The 27,666-nt window shown below is 39.5% G+C and overlaps 2 protein-coding genes and 1 non-coding gene across 3 annotated transcripts in view; all 3 read left to right on the top strand.

Annotated features, from left to right (window-relative positions):
- The first annotated feature begins 2,642 nt into the window (after nucleotides 1-2,642).
- On the top strand, nucleotides 2,643-3,103 carry LOC138831615 (large ribosomal subunit protein eL42-like). The gene has a single exon (XM_070028666.1). The coding sequence runs from the start codon at nucleotides 2,734-2,736 to the stop codon at nucleotides 3,028-3,030; it is 297 nt and encodes a 98-aa protein (XP_069884767.1). The 5' UTR covers nucleotides 2,643-2,733; the 3' UTR covers nucleotides 3,031-3,103.
- Nucleotides 3,104-17,685: 14,582 nt separating this feature from the next.
- Nucleotides 17,686-17,808, top strand: LOC138832713 (U6atac minor spliceosomal RNA). Its single transcript, XR_011373652.1, has one exon. It is a non-coding gene; the product is annotated as a U6atac minor spliceosomal RNA (small nuclear RNA).
- A 2,673-nt stretch (nucleotides 17,809-20,481) lies between these two features.
- The window catches only part of Myom1 (myomesin 1), a 131,081-nt gene continuing 123,896 nt past the window's right edge, over nucleotides 20,482-27,666 (top strand). The window contains exons 1-2 of the mRNA XM_070029493.1: nucleotides 20,482-20,586; nucleotides 25,189-25,526. Coding sequence (XP_069885594.1) covers nucleotides 25,213-25,526 — 314 coding nt within the window. The 5' untranslated portion in view covers nucleotides 20,482-20,586; nucleotides 25,189-25,212. The remainder of the gene's footprint in view (nucleotides 20,587-25,188; nucleotides 25,527-27,666) is intronic.

The following is a 27,666-nucleotide window of genomic DNA, read 5'->3' as shown; positions in this document are numbered from 1 at the left end:
AATGACATTAGAAGAACAGGCTTATTACTTGTGTCTGTGAGTGTGAATGTGAGACAGAAGGAAGGACTGGGCATCCCCTCACTCCTCATATAGTATGTAGTCAGCCATTGCTGCCAGCACGTATTTGGTATGGGCCACTTGTGCAAATAATTAGTAACTAGTCCAATCAAAACATCATATTTTAGCCAGGCGTCAGTGGCTCATGCCTGTAATCCTAGCTACTCAGGAGGTTAAGATCTGAGGATCGCAATTCAAAGCCAGCCTGGGCAGGAAAGTCCGTGAGACTCTTTTCTCCAATAAACCACTAGAAAACTGGAAGAGGCACTGTGGCTCAAGTGGTAGAGCACTAGCCTTGAGCTGAAAAGTTGAGGGGCAGCACCCAGGCCCCGAGTTCAAGCCCCACGATCAACAAAAATATGCTTCTCCAGTTAAAAAATGCTAATATCATAGGTTATTTTGAAATACATAGCAAAACATAATTGATACTAGTAGCAATTTACTAGTGAATGAAATACAGCGATCACGTTGTAGTTACTGAATGAATTTATAATGCAAGTATTACTTTGGACTCTCTACCCTATAAACCTAAAACAAGAACTGTAGTTTAGGAAACTTCACCAATCACTTGGTTTGCATATCTGAAAGACCTAATCATTTTAGAATCTATTTGGTGGTTGTGAAGACTCAGGAAAATGATCCATGAACAGTTTCTTAGTGCAAAATCAACTTTGTACTGAGCTTTGAAATTTGGAATTTATGAAGCAGTTAGCCTACGTGTGTATGTGTGTGTGTGTGTGTGTGTGTGTGTGTGTGTGTGTACAGAGATTTGAACTCAGGGCCTCTCACTCGGCTTTCTTGCTCAAAGATGTGGCTCTATCACTTGAGCCACATCTTAACCTCACGTTTTCACTGGTTAAGAGTCTCATAGACTTTTCTTCCCTGGCTGTCTTTGAACTATAATCCTTAGATCTCAGCCTCCTGAGTAGCTAAGACTACAGGTGTGAGCTACCATCATCTGACCAGTTGGTCTACTCTGACTAATTAAGCCCATTATTTGTTGATTTGACTGAATAAAACAAGCAACATGGTCTCCCTTTAAATTAATGATCACAGGCAAAAGTGATCTCTTCTTACTCATGTTTCTCTAGGCCTTTCAAGCTTCTTTTGGGTTTTGGTCATTTATGAGAGCCCCAAAAACCGAGCTGTGAGACCCAGAAGGATTGGTAGAGTTTTGAATTCCTCCTACCAACATGAACTCTCAAAATGCTGAGCATTTCCTGAAAAGGTCAATCAGTCCTAGTTTGACAGGAATTCACATATCTATCCTGGGTGTAGGCTAATTTGACCCCAAAGTTTCTGAGAGCTTGGTGATAGACAATAAATAGCCTATGCAAATTGTAAGTCATTTACTGCTTACCTCTACTTCTTAAGATAAGGAAGCCATTTATCACTTGGATAAGATTGCATCACATGATTGGTGCTTGAGACTTAAAGAATATTGATACCTGACTTTTTGCACAAAAGCCCCTGTACTTTACTCAATAAATATCTTGTGAAAAGGATTGGGGACCTGAAGCTGGTGGAAGGCTACAGGTCCCCAGGTATCCCAACCTAAATTCCCAGGTCTGGTCTCCATTGCTTCTTTGTCCTCAATTGCAAAACTTGCTGTTGGTTTTCCATGTCTGACCCAGAACTCACTGTGTAGCACAGGGTGGACTCAAAATTTACTTCCATTTTCAGCCTCCTGAACTGAGTGCCAGGATTACAGACATGAGCCACTATGCCCAGTCAGTTTCACAGTTTAGATCTCCTTACATTTTTAGCACCTTCTTCATATTTTACTCTCAGTTGATTACCTTCTAAATCACTTAAAAAAATGATGACTCCCACAGCTCCTACTACTACATTTACCCACCAACTGATCATCTGTTCCCAGATTTATCTTCTTCTACTTTTCCTGTTAACTTGTGACAGAATCTACTTGCCCCTGCAAAAAGCCAATTCCTCCATTTTCTTGCTCCTTTCACACCAAAAATGCTGCCCTCTCTTTTTCTTGGATTAGTCACATCAACAAGAATGTTGTAACATATTCCATTTGTCATTGGTAGAATAATGCCCCCTTTAAGCATATCTGTATCCGATTTTCTAGACAAATTAAGGTAGAAATAGAATAATGGTTGATAATGAAAAAGAACTTCTTGGGGCAAAGGCAGTAGAACAAAAAAAATGCATTTTAAGGAGTGGTTAAATTGTGAAAGTAGTCTAATGTGAAATTCAACCAATTGAATGTTAGCAGGCTTCAGTGTGGTCTTCTAGGCCCAGAGTAAAATTGCATCTTGTTTGAATGTATGGTTCAATTAAAACTATTATCTAAGGCAGGAGAGGACAATAAATAAGATCTTCAGTATTACTATGTTAACTCTTACGGTAATTCTATTTTGTACTGTTTTCATATAAAATGTTTCATTAAGATCTTTGCCTTAGCACAACTTCAAAGCATTACAAAGAAACAAAAATTCTAAACCTCCAAACCAGATGGTAACATTTTAAAACAAAAATTGTCTGAAGAATGGAAAATATTAATGGAAATAGATTGAAACTACAGAGCTTAACACATTGATTTTCCAAGTAAAGGAAACAATAGTGAAAGGACTAATAGTAAAATACAGTTGGAAAATAGACTATTAAAACCGAGAAGACTTCTTTTGGCGCTGCTGCAGGCTTCCTGCCATCATGGTTAACGTTCCTAAAACCCGCTGTACTTTTTGTAAGAAGTATGGCAAGCACCAACCTCACAAAGTAACACAGTACAAGAAGGGCAAGGATTCTCTGTATGCCCAGGGAAAGCGTCATTCTGACAGGAAGCAGAGTGGCTATGGCGGTCAGACTAAGCCAATTTTCCGGAAAAAAGCTAAGACTACAAAGAAGATTGTGCTGAGACTTGAATGTGTTGAGCCCAACTGTAGATCTAAGAGATGCAAACATTTTGAATTGGGTGGAGATAAAAAGAGAAAGGGGCAAGTGATCTAGTTTTAAGCTCCAACTTTTGTTATGAAGACAATAAAATTGTGAGGTCAAATTCAAAAAAAAAAAAAAAAAAAAACAACCAAGAACTTAATCTCCCTTAGCATATACAGTAAATCCTGGTCCTCACAACCATACGGTTCACGGACACCACTGATGAGGAAAAACTGTGCATGCTCAGGATAGAGCTCAGTACAGTGGATGCTTGATTCCTTTTTAATATAATATTGCACAACTTCTACTAAAGACATGCTGTCTTTCAAGAACTCTTGAGATTTTCAATTTATCACTTAAACACATTTACCTTTACCTTGCTTTTTGGGCACTATTAGCTTTTGAGGAAGAGTATTTTTTACCAAATTAAGTGCAAGCAGTTGGGCACTGTGACTCATGCCTGTAATCCTAGCTATTCAGGACTCAGATCTGAGAATTATGTCCTGCTGCAAGTCTTGCTCAGGCAGGAAAGTCAAGCCAGTGGAGATGTGGCTCAACTAGAGCACTCACGTTGAGCACAAAATCTTAGGGACAGTGCCCAGGCCCTGAATTCAATCCCTAGGATGGGCACACACACACACACACACACACACACACACACGTGTGCACATATGCAAGTCACAGGTGCACATGTAAAAATTAAGTGCAGGGAGTGCTGAGCAGATCATAGAGTAATTTAAACACAACTGATGATAATCTAGCACACACTGAGAACTTCTCCCCATCAACTGAGCTGTGTGTCTATTGGGAGGGAGGGCAATTTAAATGTCTTTGTTTTGAAATTTATTTTAACCACACTTGGTCAGAACCACATGAATAGGGTGAGCTTACTGTATTATAATTAATTGCAGGTGAATTGTAGTTAAACATAAAGCATAGTAAGTAGAAACATTATATGCATATTAGAATAGAAATATATTAGTGTCTTTGGGCAAAGAATGTAATTTTTTTTTTTTTTTTTTTTTGCCAGTCATGGGGCCTGAACTCCTCAGCTCTTCAGCTCAAGGTTAGCACTCTACCACTGGAGCCACGGCGCCACTTCCAGCTTTTTTCTGTTTATGTGGTGCTGAGGAATCGAACCCAGGGCCTCATGCTTGCAAGGCAAGCACTCTACCGCTGAGCTACCTTCCCAGCCCAGAATGTAATTGTTTGAATGGCTTTAAGGAAGAATGATCATATAATTACCTATGTTTAAGCTGTACAGTGAGATAGACTTTGAACCCACACATCACCCCCCTCATGCCCTCTTGCAATCCATTTCTCCCAACTTCTCTCGTTTCTCCCCTCCCCCAATCCAGCAACCACTAACCCCTGTCAAAATAGTTTGCATGAATACAAGTTTTTGACTGGTGGAAGTGTTACTAATTATATGGTTGATTATTCTATTTCTATAAAAGTTAAAATGTAAGGTCAAGTGCCAGTGGCTCATGTCTACTAATCTTAGCTAGTCAAGCCGCTGAGATCTGAGAATTGAGGCTCAGTGTTAACTCTGGCAAACAAATCCATGAGATCTTTTATTTTTTGGCTTAAGACCAGGACTCAGACTTGGTTCCTGATGTTTTCGCTCATTAGCTAACACTCTACCAACTGAGTCACACCTCCAGCCCCTCCATGAGACTCTCATCCCCAAATAACCAGCAAAAATCTGGAAGTGAAGGCATAGGTCAAGCTAGCACCAGCTGTGATCAAAAGAGTCGACTGTGAAGCCTAGAGTTCAAGCCCTAGTACCAAAAAACACAAAAGAGAAGGAAATGGGAAAAAAAAATCAAGAAAAGACTTAAAATGGAAATGAGGTAAAAATGACAAAGAAAAGCTTAATATTCAGAATATAAGAAGTTTTATTTTTATAATGACTTCCTATTTTGTCTTGTTTGATAGCAAGGAAGAGAGACACAGTCCAGATAGCTCAAGAAAACATGTTTTAAGGCTATACATGAACTGAATCTAAGCCAGAGGGTTGCTGAAAGCAGGTAGCAAGAGGGAGCTATTAGCCACTCCATTTCTCTTATCAGCTACATGGTGGTTCTCTGATGGCTCTGCTGCTGTTTCGTTTACTCTCTACCAACTGTCTTTCTCTGCTAGCCTTAGTTTGTGGCCTCTCATAAATTCAGTTTTCCAGGCTCATCTGACTCAATATACCTAAGTACCTAAGACCCTCCCCCTCTCTCTTCTCCCTCCCCACCCTCCCTCCCTCCTTCTCTCTCTCTCTCTCTCTCTCTCTCTCTCTCTCTCTTTCTCTCCCTCTCTCTCTCTCCCTCTCACCTTCTCTCCCTCTCTCCCTCTCTCCCCCTCTCTCTCCAGCTCTCTAATGGTTAATCCACAGTCCACTTCTGGCTTTTTTGGTGATTAATTGGAGATAAGACTCTCATGGACTTTCCTGTGAAGCTGGCTTGGAACTTCAATCCTCATATCTCAGCCTCCTGAGTAGTCAGGATTCTAGGTGTGAGCCATCAGCGCCCATTCTAAAGCAGCTCTTTCTCCCTCAAAATATTTTATTGTAAAGATTCTGTACAAGGAGGTTACAGTTACAGGATGACCCATTGCAACAATGATACATGACACTAAAAGCATCTCTTGATTAAGATTGTTTTGTTTTGTTTTGTGAGAACTGATCTTGCTATGCAGCTCAGGCTGGCCTGTATATATATCTTGATAGGTAGCTCAGGCTGGCTTTAAATTCTGCTGCCTACTGCTTCTGCCAGGATTACTGGTGTGCTCTACAATACCTGGCTTGATTCAGCCTTTTTGATTTTACTCCTTTAACTAAGTATCTTGACAGTATTTACAAATTCAGTTTCTCAAAAGGGGCTTGGCTCTCCTTTTTGGCCAGACAATATACTATAGGTTAGTAGCAAAGTTATACATCCATTAGTAGCAAAGTTATACATTCATTACCTGTGATCCAAGCCTAGGAGTCACGTGTCATTAAGCACCAACAGGGAGCTTTCTCAGGAAGGAGTATGAATAAGATAGATTTACTGTCCATGAGGAAAGTAGTGAATCATATTTAAAGCCAGCTGGAACTTGATTCAAATCCCAAATCTACTATTTTCTAGTTTTGTGACTTCAAGCCCTTCTGAATTTTAATCTTCTCATTTATAACTTAATGATAACAACCTTGTAAAATTTTTGTTAAAAATATCTGTAAAGGGCTGGTAAGGTGGGTCAGTGGTAGAGCGCTTGCCTTGCATGCCTGAGGCCCTGGGTTCCATTCCTCAGCACCACATAAGCAAAAAGAAAAAAGCCGGAAGTGGCGCTGTGGCTCAAGTGGTAGAGTGCTAGCCTTGAGCTGAAGAGCTGAGGGACAGCGCCCAGACCCAGAGTCCAGGCCCCATGACCAGACCTCCCCCCCTCAAAAAAAATCTGTAAAGCACTGGTATAGTATCCACTTCATGTAGGTATCAGCTAGTGGTATCTGTCTTATTATGAACAGATTAATAATTTTTAAATGGATTTTAAAAAATAAGAATCTCATATCTGTTAAGATTGCCAAACTAAAATAACTAAAACTTGCTAAACTAGACTTTCCAAATGAAAATTAAGTCAGGTTCGATTAGTAACATTATATGTTAGCCTAATTATTTCCAATAGCAATCTCATAAAACATACCCATCAATTTATGATGCCTTGAAGGAAAATGCTCCCCAAAGAGGCCACTGAATAGGGCAACTTCTACCTGTACAAATACTCATAGCTTTCTTTAAGAAAAATTGGAGGCTTTTATTATTTTATAACTGAAGGACACTGAAGAGGTTGTTTTTCCTTTGCAGTTGCACATTGGAGTCATTTAAGAGCTCTTAAGAAAATACTCATATCCCATGCCAGTGATTCAGAGATATTTTTTGTAGAATACAAAAGGCCGTCCTCATCCTTGAATATGTTTAAAAGCTCCTCATCTGATTGTTATGTGTAACCAGGATGATGAGCCACTCCATTAGAAGAAACGGGATAAGGAAGTGTGGGGGGGGGGGAAGGGAGGGAGGGAAAGCAAGAAAGGTTTACAAATTTCTCAAAAGAACATACATAGGGGTTGGTTAAAGAACTTGATTAAAATGAAGGTGGTCCTAATGCCTTGTTTCAACTGCTAGTCCTGGAGAGTAACTGGAAACATCTATGCACTCAACATTAGAAACTAGGTAGCAGATCATGGTGGATAGTATGCATTCCTTCATGGTTACTGAAAGGATGTCTCTGGACAGGGAAGACCATAGTGCCTGCTTCACTCAGAGATGGTCACTCTTCCTGTTCATTTCCCTGGGGAGGAACATGGTTCTTATTTCATGAGAACCTCCACATCCCTACAGAGCGAGTCTCCAATCTCTGTTGTGAAGAGTAGGGCTGTCCATGCAGAATAGTGATGAATCAGCAAGAGCTGATTTATTTTATATTTTTTGTACTAGTACTGGGACATGAAGTCTTGCTTGGCTCTTGCAGGGCCTCATGATCTTGCTTGTTTTTTTAACTCAAGACTGGCACACTGCCACTTAAGACACACTTCTTCCAGCTTTTTACTGATTAATTAGAACTAAGAGTCCTGAGTACTTTCCTGCATGGTCTGCCATATCTCAGGCTTCTGAGTAGTCATGATTAGAGGTATGAGCCATCAGTGATTAGCAAAAGAGTCCTCTTAAAATTGTGACATAATATTCATAAAACAATGTGCCACTCTAACCATTTTAAAGTGTATGGTTTTGTGGCATTAAGTGCACTATGTGGCCAACATCACTTTTATTCCTCCCTGGAACTTTACCACCCCCACCTGAAACTTGCTATCTATTAAATATTCTCCATTTACCCAATGTATTCCCACACCCTAGCATCTATGTCTATGACTTTGTTCTATGTTAATAAAATCAAGCAATATTTATCCTCTGTGAATGACTGATTTCACTTAACACAATGTCTTCAAGATTAAGTGTCCATTTTGAGGATGAATTATTATTTTTCTCTACTCCAAGCTTGTTATTTTCCTTCCAAGTAAAGGACCATCCCAAATCTTTTATCCATCCATACTTTCCTGACCTGGTGAATAGCCTGCATTTCCCTTCTTCTCATCTGAGTCCACTCTCATTTAGTGAGCACAGTGGGAAAAGCTGTATTTGTAGGCTTGTGCCTACAGATATAAACCTGAAGTTTCCTTGGATTTTACATCTTTGTTGCTTCCTCAGTATGAACTAAGGGAGGGAAGGGAATTCTTTGGGTATGAAAGAGTGGAAAGAAACATAGAATATAATGGTTACCACTTGGAGACATGTATACCTGCCTCAAACATAAAAACAGTACCTACATTATTAAAATAGCAAGAGTATTAGGACTTTATGTCAGAAGTGGCTTATTTTAATTTATGAAGTAGCATATCACACTGGTTAAGCATGTTAACTTTTAATCTGGTTATCTGAATTTGAATCCTAGTAGCTCTAATTTTTCAGCTGTGTGCCTTCTAGCAAGTTATGAACTTTTCTGTCCCTCAGTTTTCTCATCATTGCAAAAAGCACTAATAAAAGCACATATCTTAGGAAAAATAGGTTACAAAACTCATGACTGTATTAGCCATAATGGTCACAAAAACATAATGCAAATATCCAATAATCTACTAAACAGAATATGATGTAGCTTTTAGTGAAATACTCCTTAGTATTAAAAAGAAACATGCGGCTGAATCATACAGCAAGATAGAGAAAACTCAGAAATATCTTGCTAAATGAAAGAAACAGATCCAAAGGAGACTTCATAGTATATAATTCCATGTATAGGAAATTTCAAGGAAAGGGTAAACTGTAGATACAGTATACATACCAGTAGTTGTCTAGGCCATGGACAGGACCAAAAAATACCTACACACAAGCATAAAGGGCCTGGTGCTTACGGCTCAGACCTGTAATCCTGGCTACTCAGGAGGATTTGAGTATCGTGATTAGAAGCCATCTCAGACAACAAATCTGAGAAACACTTATCTCCAATTAACCATCAAAAAGCCAAAAGTGGAGCTATGGTCCAAGCGGTAGAAAGCTAGTCTTGAAGGAAAAAGCTAAGTTTGACAGCACCCAAAAGATATTCACTCAAGCTGGGCGCCAGTGGCTCATGCCTGTAATCCTACTCAAGAGGCTTGTGGTTCAAAGCCAGCCTGGGCAGGAAAGTCCATGAGACTCATCTCCAATTAACAACCAGAAAAGTGGAAGTGCCACTGTGGCTCAAGTGGTAGAGCACTAGCCTTGAGCTGAAGAGCTCAGGGACAGTACCCAGGCCCAGAGTTCAAGGCCCATGACTGACAAAAAAAAAAAAAAAGACACACACACACACACACACACACACACACACACACACACATATAAGGAACTTCTTTTTGGTGATGGAAATGTGCTTTTTCAAATACATTTTTGTTGTTAAGGTGTTGTACAGAGGGGTTACCATTTCATAATTCAGGTAATTCATATAATTCTCTTTTGGACAGTGTCACCCCTTCCTTCAATTTCCCCCAGTTTCTCCCTCTGTCTGTGCCCACAAGTTGCAAAGGTCATTTTCCACATAGTATATACTAATAATATGATTGCATTTGTTTACCTTCTCCTTCCTTTTCTGCCCCTCTCCTTCTCCCCCTTTTCCCCCCTGCGCAAAAAAAAAAGCAGAAAAATAAAAAGGGAAAAAAAGCACACACAACACTACCACCATCACCACCACCACCACCAATAACAACATAAATAACCCTTATTTCCATTTCCTGGAATTAACTGTTCTTGGAAGTTACACCTTTGGGTTCTTCCCCTGCTGGTATCCTCCTTTGGTCTGACTGTGTATGTGAATGCCTAGAGTCCTGTATAGGCTATTGTGTCCAGTTATATTTTAGATCTAGTTTTCACATATATGAGAATACGTGCACCATTTGTCTCTTTGAGCATAGCTTACCTCTCTTAACATGCTCATCCATTTCCTGCAAATTACATAATCTCATTCTTTTTAATGGATATGTCAAATTCCATTGTTTCTGTGTGTATATCTATATGAATATATATCTATATGAATATATATGTATATATATATATATATATATATATATATATATATATATATATATGATCCACTTGTCTACTATAGGGCAGCTGGGCTGTTTCCATAGCTTGGCTATTGTGAATAGTGCAACAGTGAACATGGATATGCATGTGTCCTTTTGGTTTTCAGACTTACAACATTCTAGGTAGATGTCCAAAAGTGGTTATGGCTGGGGAAGTTCTATGTTTAGATTTTTGTGGAACCTCCAGACTGCTGTCCAGAGTGGTTGTACTAGTTTACATTCCCACCAACAGTGGGATAGGATTTCTATCACCCCACATTCCCGCCCTAAACATTTGTTGTTGTTCAAATTCTTGATCTTGGCCAATCTAATTGGGGTGAGATGAAATCTCAGTTGTTTTGATTTGTATTTCCTTTATGGCCAGGATGGTGAGCATTTCCTCATATGTTTATTTGCCATTTTTACTTCTGGTGATGGAAATATTTTAAAACTAGGTTTTAGTGATGATTTCATGATTCTTGGTAGATTTATCCAAGAATCCAAGAATCATTGGACTTTACTCTTAAAATGGATTAATTTTACAGTGTGTTGATTGTCCATAAACTGGTAAAAAGAAATTTCATAATAAATCGAAACTAGAGACTCCCATCTGCCATAGTCTTGTTTTCACTTTAAAAGAAGAAAAAAAGATCTTATAAAAATACCATGTGTGGGGCTGGGAAGATAGCTCAGTGGTAGAGCGCTTGCCTTGCATGTCTGAGGCCCTGGGTTTGATTCCTCAGCACCACATAAAGCAAAATGAAAAAAGCCGGAAGTGGCGCTGTGGCTCAAGTGGTAGAGTGCTAGCCTTGAGCTGAAGAGCTGAGGGACAGCGCCCAGGCCCAGAGTTCAGGACCCACCATCGGACACCCCCCCAAAAAATACCATGTGTTCATTGTTGGGAGACAGTTTCTCCATAGCTTGCTCATACTTCTGCATATTTCTGAGCTAAACTCTGTTTTTCCTTGGTTTGTGACTACCCTTCAGGGAGGCTCTGTCGTGAACATCTTTGAAGATAAAGAAAGGAGATCCTTTCACAGCAAAAAGCAGGAATTCTTGCTGTCCATATAATCATGACAGTGTCTCTGCAGCACACAGCAGGTGTGCTTGATGTTCACTATAAAATATCAGAGTTCCCTAAGCACAGTGCTAAGTACCACCTGGTCTTCTTCATGTTGTTCTCTGGGAATTGAGAATTGGGAAACCAGTGAAGGTTGTGTTCTGGACACTGCTGTTGCTGTGAGTAAGAAAGTCCTTTGACTCTGATCCAGAAGTCTCATTCATTCACACACACACACACACACACACACACACACACACACACACACACACACAAACACACACACACACACAAACACACACACACACAAACACACACACACACACACAATAATATTATATTTTCTTGACAGTCCTGGGGTTGAACTCAAGGCCCGGGCACTGTTCCTGAGACTTTTTGCTCTAGCATTTAAGCCACAGTCAACTTCTGGCTTCCTGGTGATTAACTAGAGATAAGAATCACACAGATATTCCTGCCCCAGCTGGCTTCAAACTTCAATCCTCAGATTTCAACCTCCTGAGTAGCTAGGGTTATAGGCCAGAGTCACCAGTGTCCATTGAGCCCTTGGGTTTTTGAACATCTCACTATGTAGCCCAGACTGACCTTGTGCCTGTGACTCTTCTGCTTCATCCTTCTGAGTGCTAGGGTTACAATCACATACTACCAAAACCAGTTCCATTTTTGCCATTGTTAAGTATACAGTTCAGTGATATTAAGTACATCTGATCCACACTCTTTCTCAAGCATTACCACTTCTTCTGTAGAACTGTTATCATCTTGCAGTGAGACTCAGTACCAATTAAACAATAATTCCATCCTCATACCCTAGTCTATTTTCCACTTACTTTCACAGTTTTCAGTAGGTCATTGGTAGATCTCCTATACTACATCTGCTTGACTTGAAATAAAATAATACATGAACTGAAATTTTTGTTCTGGTTTCTATTTGCTGATGTCATCTTTTTTCTCAGAGTACAAGATTCTGAAATGTTGTAATAACTGTAGAAATGCAAGTGTATCATTAACTGATGAAAATAATGAAAGGATAATATTTCATTCTAAGTGACTGAGGTCCTGGCAGGCCACAGGAAGGTAAAAGCTCTGACCAACATTGACTGCCTGACTAGTTTTTTGTCCTTAGCCAGAGAACTTTGTCCTTGGCATACAGAGAACTCTTGTCCATAAGAGTAGTAGGTAGAGGGATGCAGTGAGAGCTGGTTATGCATCAAAGTTGAAATATAATCTTGATGAGCTGAGGTCATAGGTCAAGTGGTAGAACACTTACTTAGGAAACATGAAGCCCTGGGTCCAAACCCCAGTACCACAAACAAATGAGCACACACACACACACACACGCACGCACGCGCACACACACACACACACACACACACACACACACCACAGTCCACTTCACCTTATCTTGGATCTTAGGGTGTTTTAAAGTTAGTTAAACCTCAGGCTCAGTTAGGTCTTTGGGTATGCTTGTCATTTTGGATACTGGTCATTCATCCTCAGTTCTGCCTCTATTCACTTCCAGAAGGAATAGTCTAGGAAGAGGGATGTGAAGTCTTGGTTCTGAGGGCTGAGGTTCTAGGGAATGCCAAGGTCACTCCTTCACCTCCATGACAGTGAGAACTTCCATAAGATCTACTTGATCCTATGCCAGCCTAGGCCAGATGAACCTTAACAATGAAGGGTTCCCTCTTTTGTCCTAAACCAGGGTGAGAGTTAGGATAGGTAAGGTGAAGATTTTCCTGATGGTGGAGGAAGGTAAGAAGAGAAGAAAAGTGGACAACTAGAAAAGAAGAGAAAATAATCTAATTTCTGTTGTCAGCTGTGCAGCATTCCACAGAAAACCAATCTCTATGAAATGATGTTTGAACTTCCTGGTGGCTTGGAGTCTAGCCTAGGAAGTAGGAATAGGCTAGGATCTGACTAGGTGTTTGGGCCCTATTTCACTATCTATCTGCCAGTGCTGTAACTGGCATAGGCTTGCCCTTTCCCAGGACCATTGGCCCAGGAATTCTCCCAGCCCCAGTTAGGGAGGAAGCTCACTTGAGCCCTTCACTGCCTGTAGGGTCTGCTGCAGGACAGTCTGGGCTGGCTTTATTCTACCATTGCCCAGATACACATGGTGTTAGCACCAGCTCTAATTTTAGAGCTAGATCTAGTTCATCCACTTAGATCTAGTTCACTTAATAACTAGGTGAAATTTGGTTTCTGATGAGAATCCAAGTCTCTCTTCTAGCTTCCCCCCCCCCCCCCCCCGCTACCATCATCCTCTTTCTCCTTTACTTCTTCTCCCTGACTTGTGGACTTAAAGAAAAGGATACTGTGCTGACATACATTTTTGGCTCATTTTCAGTAGGGATTAAAATCATAAAGCGACAGATAGAAACATTTAGGATGTGAGTGATCAGCCACAGGCAGACTTTTTAGAACAAGAAGGATTTATTTTGTTCTCTCCTCACCTAAATTGCTCCACATAGAAAGCTACTAATTAGATTATCATAGAGCAAGGCAAAACTAGGTATAGTCACTTTTTGGGTTGATAGCACAGGTTCCAAAGCTGTAAATAACCTTAACTCTCATCTAGTCTCAATACTTTATAGTTGAGAAAATGAAACTTCAGAGGAGAGGAATAATTTTTAAAGTCACCCAATAAACAGGATTAAAGTCTCAGTACCCACCACACAAATATGTGCACAAATAGATATACATATGGACACACATTTTATTTTATTTTTATTTATTTATTTATTTTTTGCTGGTCCTGGGACCTGAACTCTGAGCCTGGGTGCTGTCCCTCAGCTCTTCAGCTCAAGGCCAGCACCCTACCACTTGAGCCACAGCACCACTTTAAGCTTTTTCTGCTTATGTGATGCTAAGGAATTGAACCCAGGGCCTCATGCATGCAAGGCAAGCACTCTACCACTGAGCCACCTTCCCAGCCCCTGAACACACATTTTAATTAGGTAACTTTGAGTTAAGGAAGATAGGACTTAGTTATATAGATCATATATGCATATATTTAATTAGGTAATTAGAGAAGATATGACTTAGTTATAACTATAGGTTATTCTGTAACTATAGCTTTCAAAATAGCTCCCTAAGCAACTATGTAAACTTTTCTTTCTTCTGTTGAAAGCATATTCATTGGAGAAATAGTGCCTAGATTTTGGAAAATCTTTGATCACAATGCCTACATCAGTAATTTTTGCTTCCCCATGCTTAGCATAATGCTAGACTTTCCCTTTGATTCCTATCTTTTGAAGGGGAAGAGTTTTTGTTTTGCTTTGTACCACTGTAACAACTAATTGCGTCTTTCTCTGTACTCTAGTTTTAATTTAATCATTCAGACTATCCCATTGTAACATATTTATTGCTAAGGAATCTTTGTCTACTCAACTACAGGGCAACAGCTCTCTGAGGGCATGAGTTAGTCCCTCTGTGTCTTAGGGTACAGTACAATGATTGACACATTGATAGAGTGTTCAATAAATGCTTTAGTAATTAAACTGATTAAAGTCAGGTCTTTTCACCCTTTCCCATAGTGTTGATGCATGGGTTTTATTTGCTAAGTGAAGCTGGCAACTTAGGAAAAAACTTTAATTTCATTTGGAATTTAGTTTTTGTTTTCTTTACATTGAATTAATTCCTTCCTTTTTTCCCATACTATAGCTTGAACTTAGGGCACTGTCTCTTTGCTTTTAGGCTTAAGGCTGATGCTGTACCACTTGGGCCATACCTCCAGTTCAGCTTTTTGCTCATTAATTGGAGACAAGAGTCTCAAGAATTTTCCTGCCTAGGATGGCTTTGAACTGTGATCCTCAGATTTCAGCCTCCTGAGTAGCTAAGATTATAGGCATGAGTCACCAGTGCCCAGCATCATTGCATTTCTTAAGGATATTTCTTTGGTTTATTCCTTCAAGCATACAGCAATGATTTGCTACTCATTACTTTGTCTACAACTAAAAAATGGACTCGAGCCAATACAATGCTAGGTGAGTAAGTATAATTTGTACATTTGGGGTTTTAAGATACACTACAGCTAAATTCAGATTAATATTCTTACTGTTAGTTTGAAGACAGCATGTGTATCTACTTTAGAACCAGATTTTTTAAAGACTAATTAGAATTTTCAAAGAAAATATTTTCTGAAGTCTCCAGATCAGTATATATCTATTTAAGTGGTTTTTTTTAACTAGATGGCTTTCTGGGAAATTTGATATTAACAAGTGATTAGTGCTCCATTAAGTTTTCAGGTTAATTACACATCTGTAAGGGAATTATGAGTAAATCAGAGTAATTGACAGAATGAGTGCACATCCATAAGAGAATCATTAAACCAGAATAATTTATTTGCATGAGTCCGTGGTGGTTAATCAGTCTTCTGGAAACGTCAGAGAGGATTAACTAAGAAGGGAAGACTGTTCCTGAATGTGGGTGGCATCATCTATAGTTCAGGGGGCAGGGGATCCAGATGTAACAAGGAGAAATAATAAAGAAAACGTACTCCTGCAAGCATTCTAGCCCCCAGTCTCTTTCTTCCTGGCTGCCATTAGGTGAACTCTGTTCTACCATACACTCCCTGTCAGGATGGACTGAATCTATGAATTAAAAATAAATCCATTCTCCCTTAAGTTTCTCTTTGGGATTTTATACAGCTCTTTTTTCTGATGGACATTATTGGCACATTGTGCTCTCCATACACACACACACACACACACACACACACACACACACACACACACACACACACACAGTTAGATGATTGAGAGGCAGCACAGTATGATATATAGGAATTTGAGCTTTGTGTAAAACAAATTTGGGTTTGAGTGCTCTGTAACAGTGTATTTGTATGACTTTAAGAATACTAATCTCTTAAAAGATCAGTTTCTTAATCCAGAAAATGTTTTTGCATATGTTTGATACTCAAATGAGATTATCATAAAGTAGTTAGCATCAATTCCTGCTATATGGAATTAATTAATTATTAGCAAGTACTACAATAATTTATTTTCCCTATGTGTCCTCCCTCCCCCTTTTCTGCTTTGACAATATAGGAAACTTCTTATTTCCACTTCTCTCTAGAGAACTAGCTCACCAGGTACTATTCCAGTGGCTCAAATGGGAAGAGGCTCTGCACTCTATGGAGTTTAGAATCTATGTATCTCCTGCAGAGTTATATTTGTTTCATCTATATGCTGTGTGATCTTTACAAATGACTTCATTTCTAAAAGCCTCAGTTCCCTCAGCTATATCATGGAGCTCATGATACCTTGAGTGAGATCATGAATATAAAATGTCTACCCCAGTGTCCTACACCTGCTTGATAGGTCCTCAATAGTGTTAACAATAGTCATCATCAAGAAAGCAATTAGAGACTAATGTAGTGTTTCACACTCATAATCCCAGCTATTTGAGAGGCAGAGATAACACAAGCAAAATATTAGTGAGATTCCAACTTAGCAAAGCTGGATGTGGTGGTTCATGTTTATAGTTTGAGATTAGCAGGGAACATAGGTGGAGACTTGAAGGCTGAGACTAGTCCAAGCAAAAATCCAAGATCCTACCTGAGAAAAACTAAACTAAAAAGTACTGAAGATGTGGCTCAAGTAGTTAAATGTGCAAGGCCTTGAATTCAAACCCCAGCTTGAAAGAAAGAGATAGAGAAGAGAAAATTAGATAAAACAAATAATACTAGTCATGATGCACATGCCAATAATCCCAGCAGCTGGAGCTATGGAGTGATATCTTGCCTCAAAAAGAAGAAAACGAAAGGAAGAGAAAAAAGAAGAGAATTATCAAACATATGTGGCAGATATAAGAAGAAAAGGGAACCATTGCACACTGTTAGCAGCAATGTAAATTGCCATTATGGAAAACACGAAAATTCCTCAAAAATTAAAATACTATTGTGTATATATCCAAAAGAAATGAAATAAGTATATCAAAGAAATATCTGCATTTCTACACTGATCAAAACGCTACTTAGAATAGCCAAGATATGGAAATCATCAAAGTATCCATCAACTGATAAATGTATGAAGAAAACATGATGATACAGACAAGGGAATAGTATTCAGTTGTTAAAAAAGAAATCCTGGGGTGGGGGGGGAGGCTGGGAAGGGATGTGAAGGATAAACAAAGGAGGAGGCTGCAATGCTTGATAAGAAATGTACGCATTATCTTGCTCATGTAATTGTAACCCCTCTGTACAGTATGTTCACAAAAAAAAATCCTGTCATTTGTAACAATATAGATTAAACTGGAGATTAATCATGTGTGCCAGGTACAAATGATCTCACTCATATATGGAATCTAAGAAACTTGCTATCGTAAAAGTGGAGAGTGGTGGTTAACAAAGACCAGGGAGATGAGCAAGGTGGAGGGAAAGAGAAAGGCTAATCAGTGGGTGCTAAATACAATTAGATAAGAACAAGAAATTGTGATGTACTACTGAGCAATAGGATAAATACAGATAATGATATTCTACAATACTTTCAAAAAGCTAGAGGAAAGGATTTGGAATGTTTTCACTATGAAATAGCAATAAGTATTATATGAAAGGAGAGGTTAGCACTCTCCTGGACAAGGATGGAAGAGGCCCTTGGGCCTGACAACATGCATACCGTTAAGGCATTGCCACCTACTTTGTGGCATGTAGCCATTTTTTTATGATAAATTATTCAGGTTTCTAGGCATTCACACAGAGTGAGACCAAAGGAGGATATTCTTAGGAGAGGATCCCAAAGGTACAATAGCAATGTGCATCTGATCGTATAAAATAATGTCTAAATGAGCTCCAACAAGAGGGCTTTTTGTTGCTATTTTTGTTTTCTTTTTATTTTGTTTGTTAGTTTATCTGTCTTTGGTAGGGTAAAGGGGAGGCACACAAATTGCAGGACAAAGGGTGAACAAATGCGGCCATGATACTCACTAGATACTCCATTGAAAATAAACTATAAAGCTTGTGGATGGGGATGGGTGGGAAAAACTGGGAGAGAGGCAGGGAAAGAGAGGCATTGTTTAAAAAGAAATGTACTCTATCTGACTTATGTAGCCATAACCCCTCTCTACTCCACCTTTACAAGAACAAAAATAAAAATAGAAATAAAAACATTAAGTGCTGGCCAGGTGTGGTAGCTCATGCCTGTAATCCCAGCTACTCCAGAGGCAGAGATTGGGATGACTGCTAAGCAAAATAGACAAAACAAAAAAGGCTAACGGTATGACTCATATGATAGGGAGCTAACTTTGCAAGTTCATATATCTGAGTTCAAATCCAGTATAACAATAACAACCAAGCAGCAACAACAAAACAATAACAAGTAGGGGGAGGAAGGGATAGTGGGAGAAAAACAAAGGCAGGGGTAACAATGCTCCACAAGAAATGTACACAAAAATGCTCATTACCTTACTTATGTAACTGTAACCCCTCTGTACAGTATCTTGATAAAAAATAAAATAAGGTATTTGAGATAGGTATGTTTAATTTAAATATTATGCAATGTTGTACACATGTGTACAATTTTTGTTTTCATGTATCAAACAAAAGTAGTTAAATTAAAAATTATCTTTATCTTTTTAAAAAGAATTATAAAGTATGCTATCAGATTTGGCTCTGTTCAATATTTTGATAGATAAAAAGGGATCTGTATTCAGTCAGAACAACCACTTGTCAGAACAGAAGCCAATATATCAAAGTACCAGCCCACTAAAGACATAACCACACAATGAAGTTTCATATTATTACTCTGGCAATAAATAGCTGATAGTTACTTTGCTTTTTTTTAATGTGACAGTCACAAGATTAATTGTATTATCTGCATCATCACAATAACATCCTGAAATGTACACACAAATATCTCCATTTTACAAAGAAAGAAATGAATCTTAGGGAGGAGAAATAACCCACAGCTATGAAATGAAAGCAACGGGCTGGAACTTGGATCTGATTTGAACGCACAGTGAACCCTGTGTGTGTGTGTGTGTGTGTGTGTGTGTGTGTGTGTGTGTGTGTGTGTGTGTGTGTGTGTGTGTGTGTGTGTGTGTGTGTTGTTTTGTTTCTTTGGTATCACTGTGATTTCAACTTGAATCTTCGAGCTTGGGACCTCAAGCTTACTAGCATCATAGCCTACCACTTGTCATGCTCTCAGCCCTACTTTTCCCCCTGAAACAGGGTCTTGTGTGCTTTTCTGCCTGGATTGGCTTCAAACCACGAATCTTCTGTTCTCAGTCTCTCTAGTAGCCAAGGGTTGCAGGCATGAGCTACCAGTGTCTGACTTACAACACAGTTGTAGCCACTAAGTTATACTTCCTCTTTAGTTATGTCCTGTGAAACACCAACAATCTCTTGTTGGTTAGTATGACCCTACTCTGAGATCAGGCAAACTAGAACATTAGATTTCTTCTCAAAAAGCATTCCTCCCCCACAGTGTAACCCCCATTTTCACTGTATTTGATGGTGCCCTGCATCTTGTATATACACTTCTCTAATTCAGAAAGGGGAAGGGGAAAAAAGGCTTAAATAAGTATACAGGTTGACCCATTGTAACAATGAGATGTACAAAACACTATGTTGAAAACGAACTTTACAACTTGGGGGTGGGGGGGAAGGGACGGGCAGCGCTCTGTGGGGGAGGGGTAGTTGTGGAGGTGGGAGGGAAGCAATGGTAGGGGGAAAACAAAGGAGGAGGCAGCAATGCTAAATAGGAAATGTACTCATTACCTTGCTCATGTAACTGTAACCCTTCTGTACAGCATTTTTTACAATAAAAAACGTACAAAAAGTTTTAGTTAATAAATAGGGAATCTAATATTCAGATTTGTCTTTGCACATTTCCCTGAAAAGACAGATACAGGGACCATTTATTATGAGGCCCAAATTGCCCATTTCTTCTGACACCTCTATTTCTTTCACATTGTGTCTTTTAAGCATATTATACACACGTTAGCAACAGCACACCCAGAGCCATATCTTGGCATTAAAATTCCATGAAGTCCATTTTGAGAATCAGATTACCATACCTATTTTTAGCTCTACACACAAACCACTCTTTTCCATTACACTTTTAAATATCCAGTAATATTGTGATGTTGAAGGTAGATCTTCTAGCTCAATAAAAATCCTGTGTTTGGTGTAATCACTCCAGGCACACTGATTGGCCTCAACACAATTGCATTACTAAGGCAGTACCTGCCTGGCCTCTCCTCAAGGCTTGGGACTACCCTCCCATGTGCTACTATATTTATCCTCCTTCTTGGCCATAAAAGGCTGGCTGAGTTGCCCTGGCATTCTGCTGCCTGACCACATGCATTATTTTTGAACTGGCCCCTGGTCTTTAGCCCTGCCTCTTAACTTTTTCTTGGATTCAGCCTAGGGGGGGTTTTCATTCTCTCTTCCAACGCCTAGCTACATCGGAACATTTCCCTAGTATCCCTCCTTTGGAAACCGGTAAGTGTGATATTATGGTAGGAAAAAAAATGGTCTGAATAGTTTATATCTCAGTAGCACTGCAGTGTGGATGGCTTTCTCTTTGGCTTTTGAGCATAGCAGTTTTCTCACTGAGCTGTCAGAAGAATTTCTTTGCTCCAAATGGGACAGTGTAGCTTCTGGAAGTGAAATCAGAACAGCAGGGTGCTGGTGGGGCTGGCAAGGCTGTTCTCAGATAACTGTATTCTTTTTAAATGAAGCTACTGTTCCTGGAACTGTAAGATCACATTTATCTCACATTCAACGTAAGTACTCTTTCTAAGTTAGAGTACAACAGTTGAAATCTGTGGATGAGGGACAGGAGGTTCTTTCTCTGTATGCCTACAATACTGTTTACAGATTAGCTCAAAAGAAAGCAAATTCACTCTGAACTTGCTAGGTTATACTTCAGTGATTTTACTCTGATGGTGCAGTGTGGATGAATCTATGAGCAAATCACGATATTCTTGACTTGAAAATGAGGCAGTAATTTTTTCAGAGGCAGCATAAATCCCAACATCATGATCCTGAGGAGATCACTCTGTGAACAATCTTGACCAGCTTTTTGCCTCTACTGTATATATGAAAATCACATATCAAAATGACAACTTTGGAGTTTGTATTTCTTCCTAAATTCCCAAGTTATCCTCAAAATCATCTTTCTCTCAGCAAACTCTAGCTGTAATGTGGTGGTATAGGCCTTGTTTACTTGATGGGGAGAAAGAAGGTAGTTATATCTTTGTTCTGGAGGTCAGCTCTGTTGACTTAAAGTCAAACTCTGCTTACTTAATAATACATGAGCTATGTGTATGGAACATGAAATACAATTAAAGATGAATATATTTGGGGAAAATAAAAATAAGGAGTGGACAACAGAATTGGGGCTGGCTATTTAAAGATTTTATTTTGTGAAAAATTACAGCATTTCAAATCATTTGGGTAGTGAATTTAGCTTATAATATAATACAGTAGAAGTGCTTTTATTATTTATTTGGAAACCATTCATTTGTATAATAGATAATGTAGTGAATAACATCACAGAAACTTAGTGAAATACCTTCATAACTGCCTAACATAGTTTCATATTAATGTTTAACTCCTTTATATTATGAGAATTTATCTAATGATTATTTATTATGCATGATTATTATTCTGTATATTTAATAGCAGAAAATAGCCATCTAATTAAGGAGCTGCTTGCTAGTAGCTATTTTTTTCCTCTTAGGAAATGCCATGTAGACTGATATCTTCCATGGGACCTTAGATAAATATTTCAGGAATGAGTTTGCTAGATTTTCTTCTCTAGGGAATATATACTGAATTTATATATAGTTTAAATAGAAAGTAGCTTTAAATAACAGAAGGAATGAATCTGATATAAGTCTACACATGCATGTTTCACAGTGATTTTGGAAAATTAATATACACTGATTTGTACAATTAATATACACTAATATAAAAATTAAAATTTTAGAGGAGTCACATGTGATTTAAAAAATAATAAATTTTAACTGAAAGCTATTTGCTCACATCTATAATCTTAGCTACTCTGGAGGCTGAGATCCATGAAGGATCAAAGTTCAAAGCCAGCCTGGGCAAGAAATCTATTAGATTCCATCTCTAATAAACTAGCAAAAACACAGACTGGAGGTGCAGCTGAAGTGGTAGAGTACCAGCTGAACAAGCGTGAGGTCTTGAGTACAAGCCTTGGTCTCCCCACCCCCCAAAAAAAGATCTTTTAGAAGCCTGATTATTTCCTTTTGTGTGTGTGTGTGTGTGTGTGTGTGTGTGTGTGTGTGTGTGTGTGCACACGCGTGCATGCACGCGTGCACCAGTTCTGGGCTTTGAATTCTGGGCCTGAGCGCTGTCTCTAAGCTCCTTTTTGCTCAAGGCTAGTACTCTACCACTTGAGCAACAGCACCATTTCTAGCTTTTTCTGTGTTTAACTGGAGATAAGAGTCTCATGGCTTTCCTGCCTGGCTGGCTTTGAGTTGCAATCCTCTGATCTCAGCCTCCTGAATAGCTAGGATTACAGGCATAAGCCCTAGTGCCTGGCTTCCAAAATATTTTTGTTTTTGGGTCCGGTCGTGGGGCCTGAACTCTGGGCCTGGGCGCTGTCCCTCAGCTCTTCAGCTCAAGGCTAGCGCTCTACCACTTGAGCCACAGCGCCACTTTCGACTTTTTTCTTTTTGCTTATGTGGTGCTGAGGAATCGAACCAAGGGTGTCATGCATGCAAGGCAAGTGCTCTACCACTGAGCCATCTTCCCAGCCCCCCAAAATAATTTTTAAATATGATTTTAAGATAACATTTCAGAACATGCCAGAAATAACTTTACAAATGGTGATAAGGTACTTCTATAAAACTGTTGCTTCATCCCAGGCTGCCCATGTGGCTAATAGGCCTCCTGTCAGTAAACAGATTATTAAAGAAAGCTAATACAATGTGACTCCTCCCCTCTTGGTGCTAGGCAAAACACCTCTGATATTCAGCAGAATGGCTATGTCAGGTTCACAATGCTAACGCCACATTGAACACTGACTCTCTTCTTTCTGTGGGAAGACTAGAAGCCTCTATATTTCCTAATGGAGCCAAGTACATTTTCTAGTTTGAAACTATACTTTTAAAAAAATGTTTGTGAGATTGAGAGCTTGTATATAATCAGGTTCCAGGGTTCAGTCCTTGGGCTTTTCCATTTACAAATGGCTTTCAGTACCACTCGCCTACTGTTGACTCGCACAGGTAGAGCTCCATTCTAGACCTCTCCCCTGTATCCTACTTGAAGGACGAGCAGCCATCTTCAAGTGCAGAGTCTTAAACCAGTCTTTACTTCCAAACTGATGCTTTCTTATCCTCACCCTCTCACACAGCAGTAACCTTAGACTTCTAGTTGCTCAGACAAAATCCTTGGTGTCATCTCTCTCCTTCACACTACAATTCAAAACTAATTCAAGTACTACTGGTTACACCTTGAGACCCTACATGAAGTCTGGCCACTTCTTCCACTTCGTGGTCACCACTGGTTTGGGTTGTGGCAGTTGCCTTTGTATTTGTGTGCACTATAACTGTTTCACAACTAGATAGCTTAACTAACAGAAATACACTTCCTTACAGTTCTGGAGGCTAAATATCTGAGATCAAGGTATTAGCAGGGATTGTTTTTGCTGAGGTCTCTCCTTGGCTTATAGATGTCCTCTTCTCTCTGTCTTCACATGGTCCTCCATTATATGTACCGATATGCATTCTATTTCTTTTTCATGTAGCAATGCTTCATGTGGGATTAGCGTTCACTTGAATAACCTCATTTTAACTTCCCTTTTCAAGCTCCTTTCTCCAAATAAAGTCACATTCTGAAGGTTAGAGTTGTGGTCAAGCTTATGGATTTGAGGGGTTACAACTCAGCCCATATGACCTTTGGTTTTCTCACTTGTCTTGCAACAGTCTCTTCTCTAAGCTGATGACTTACAGTGACTTCTCAGCTCTTTCAGAATAAAAGCCAAGTCCTTACAGTGGCCTATAGGACCTTACACTCTGTTCTTTATCCATTCAGTTCTCCTCACCTCAAACATCATCTCCTCTACCTCTTCCTCATTTTCCAACCCCTGATACCTTTGCTATGTACTGGGGTTCTTTCTATCTGAAACATTCCCCCCCCACCCCCGCCAGATATCCCATGCTCAGATGTTGCTTTTGAGTGAGGCCAGGCCTAATGAGGCTGTTTGAAATTGTATCCATCTCTCTTTCTTATTTATTTTTTCCATGGCAGTTAGTACACTCAGATATACCTTACTAATTAACTTGCATTATTGCCTGTCTCTTAAAATAGAATATACACCTCTGTAGTAGGCTATTAGAGCAGAAATTTTCTTCTTTTTACCACAAGTATATATATTTGTTTATTGTAAAGAGCTGTACAGAGGAGTTATAATTACATGAGTAAGGTAATGAGTACATTTCTTGTTGAGCATTGTTACCCCCTCGTTTTTCTCCTACTATCCCTTCCCTTCCCCACCTTCCCCACTCCTCCTGCCCTGTTGTAAAGTTCATTTCCAACATAGCGTCGTGTGAATATCATTGTTGCAATGGGTCATCCTGTGTCCTTGTTTCAGCATTTTGTTATTCCCCTTCCCCTCCTCAAATTAGATAAATGTATATACAAGATTAGAGCATAAATTATCTTTGTTCACCTTTTTATTGCCTTGTGTTAGAGTAATTCTGGTTCATAACACTCACTAATTATTTGTTGGATAATTAGTTATTACTATTATTCAATTATTCTCCCCATTACCTATGGTCCCAAATAAAGCCAGAATAGAATGCTAAAAAATAAAAACCATGTATTACATATGGTTGGAGGCAAAAGTAAGGTATCAAGAGTAAAAGCTAGAAATAAAGAAAACACCATGACAGAAGGGGCATCTGTGGGCAGTGAAGGAGGGAGTTTATTGAATAGTTTATTCAGTTGGTCTGAACTTCACTTCCTTTTCCATTTAGTCATTGAAAAGAGAAGGGTAGGAATTCTTACACACTGCTTGAAGTGACTTGCTCCTCAATGGTTCACTGAAGGATTGTTCTCTTCTTGTAGGTGGTCTCCTTTCCTCAAGGGCACATGATGTCTTTGCCTTTCTATCAGAAGTCTCATCAGCACTATGATCTCAGCTACCGCAACAAGGACCTACGCACTACCATGAGCCACTACCAGCAGGAGAAGAAGCGATCCGCCATCTACACCCATGGCTCCACAGCCTACAGCAGCCGCTCCTCTGCGGCACACCGCCAGGAATCAGAGGCCTCTAGCCAGGTGTCTGCTTCCTCCTACCAGCAGCAAGCCTCTCAGGCCTACAGTCTTGGGGCCACACAATACTCTGGTTCTGAAGTCAGTCGGAAGGCAGCTTCAGCCTATGATTATGGCTACTCTCACGGGTATGTCAGGAGCAGCCTCCAACCTTAGAAAAGAGGCACATGCTCTGAACCATTTTCCTAAATAGCTATTTTCTTCTTGTTAAATATGGCAGCCCTACCTTTAAACCAGGGTAAAGGGGGACAGTTTTTGGAGACTCTAGCCCTGTGTCTATACCTGTTTCCTTTTATTATCTCTTTGAAATTTACAGAGAGCTTCAGAGTCACACTGGCAAGTCTTGCTTGAGTTGCTAGCTGTGATATTTCTAGAAGCAGAGGAGTTTTTCCACAGGTTACTTTAGCAGCAGCAGAGCCAGAAAATATCACTTTAACACTCACAGCTGTTTTCCTGGCTCTTATGTTCTTTCTGCTTAGATGAAAAACCTGTATAGTCACAGGCAACTGAACTATAGCAGATGTACTTTATTTTTTTTCTGTGTCTGAAAGGCCAAAATCAAAATTCTGAGCTATTATTCAAGCAGATCTTTTCTTTAGCTGAAACATTATATTAAAAAATATGAGCCCAGTGCCAGTGGCTCATGCCTGTAATCCTAGCTACTCAGGAGGCTGAGATCTGAGGATCACAGTTCAAAGCCAGCCCTGGTAGGAAAGTCTATGAGACTCTTATCTCCAACAAAGTACTCAGAAAAAGCTGGAAGTGGTGCTATGGATCAAGTGGTAGCCTTGAACAAAAGAAGCTTAAGGAAAGTGCCCAGGACTGGAGTTCAAGCCCGAGAATTGGCAAAAAGTAAAAACAACAAACAAACAAACAAGCAAACAAATGCCTTGCCAGGTGCCTGTGCCAGACACCTGCAATTCTAGCTACTCAGGAGTCTGAGAGCTGAGTATCATGGTTTGAAGCCAGCTAAATAGGAAAGTTTGTGAGAGACTTATCTCCAATTAGGCAGTAAAAAACTAGAAGTGCTATGGCTCAAGTAGTAGAACACTAGTTTGGAGCATAAAAGCTAAGGGGCATGGCATAGACCCTGAATTTAAGCCCCAGGACCAACACACACACACACACACACACACACACACACACACACACACACACACACACACACACACACACGAGGCTTTATTTTAGTCATCTTAAAAATACTAGGAGCAAATCTATACTGGGCCAAAATTATATTTATTGGCCTAATGCTATGAAGGAGACAATATGGTAGACAACAAGAATTATTTTAAGATTCTAGAAGAATGGAGTTTAGACACAGGCCTAATGTGCAAAACAAAGTCAGGATCTCATTTCCTTGGTAACAATAAACTTAAGATAAATGTGAAATGTTATACTCAGAAACTCTTTGCTTGGAGAAGGAGTTGAGGCTGTTTTTTTTGTTTGTTTGGTTTTTTTTGCATCAGTAAGTAACAGAGACCCTCCAGGCAAGAGTGACGTGTTTCAGTCTTATGAATGTAGTTTCAAACAGCAAGCTCACTGTTAGTCTTTGCTATCAAAGAAGAGAATTTCTTGGTGAGTCTGTACTTATCCAAAGGAGGTTACTATAATCTTGTTTAATAGCAGTGTCCTTGAGAGAAATGTTGGTTCCTATGACCTCCACAGTTAGTTTATCTGTGACTGTTAGTCCAGCCTACTGAGTGTTGAATAGACATTTACTTTCTTAGTCCAAGGCAATTTTTATTCATCAGTATTCATGAAATGAAATATTTCATGGGGACGACAATCCACTTGCAAAGTACTTGAGTTTTTGTAAAATTAAAACTCTGCAGCCTACAGAAAGAATTGCTGATCTTGGGCTGGGAAGGTGGCTCAGTGGTAGAGCGCATGCCTTGCATGCCAGAGGCCCTGGGTTCGATTCCTCAGCACCATATAAGAAAAAAGAAAAAAGCCAGAAGAGGTGCTATGGCTCAAGTGGTAGAGCGCTAGCCTTGAGCTGAAGAGCTGAGGGACAGTGCCCAGGCCCAGAGTTCAGGCCCCATGACGGGACCCCCCCCCAAAAAAATGTAGATTCCTAGGCGATATGTTCAGTAACCACCTCTCCTCCTCTTCTCCAATACATATGGCACACATGATGATTTTTTTGTACAAACATAATTTTTCTAAAATCCAAGTACATAAGATAGGCAACTGATAACAATGCACTGTAAAACCTTCAGAAGGAAAGGAAAATGTTTTGTGGACCATTTTTTTTGTGTGGCAGTT

The sequence above is a fragment of the Dipodomys merriami genome, unplaced genomic scaffold (genome assembly GCF_024711535.1).
Source record: "Dipodomys merriami isolate MVZ:Mamm:240054 unplaced genomic scaffold, mDipMer1.0.p SCAF_2, whole genome shotgun sequence".
Lineage (NCBI taxonomy): Eukaryota > Metazoa > Chordata > Mammalia > Rodentia > Heteromyidae > Dipodomys > Dipodomys merriami.
The sequence above is the reverse complement of the archived record's forward strand: the minus strand, read 5'-3'. Positions and strand labels throughout refer to the sequence as shown.

What these genes read in the sequence shown, in the direction of transcription:
- LOC138831615 (XM_070028666.1), top strand. Translation starts at nt 2,734, where the DNA reads ATGGTTAACGTTCCTAAAACCCGCTGTACTTTTTGTAAGAAGTATGGC.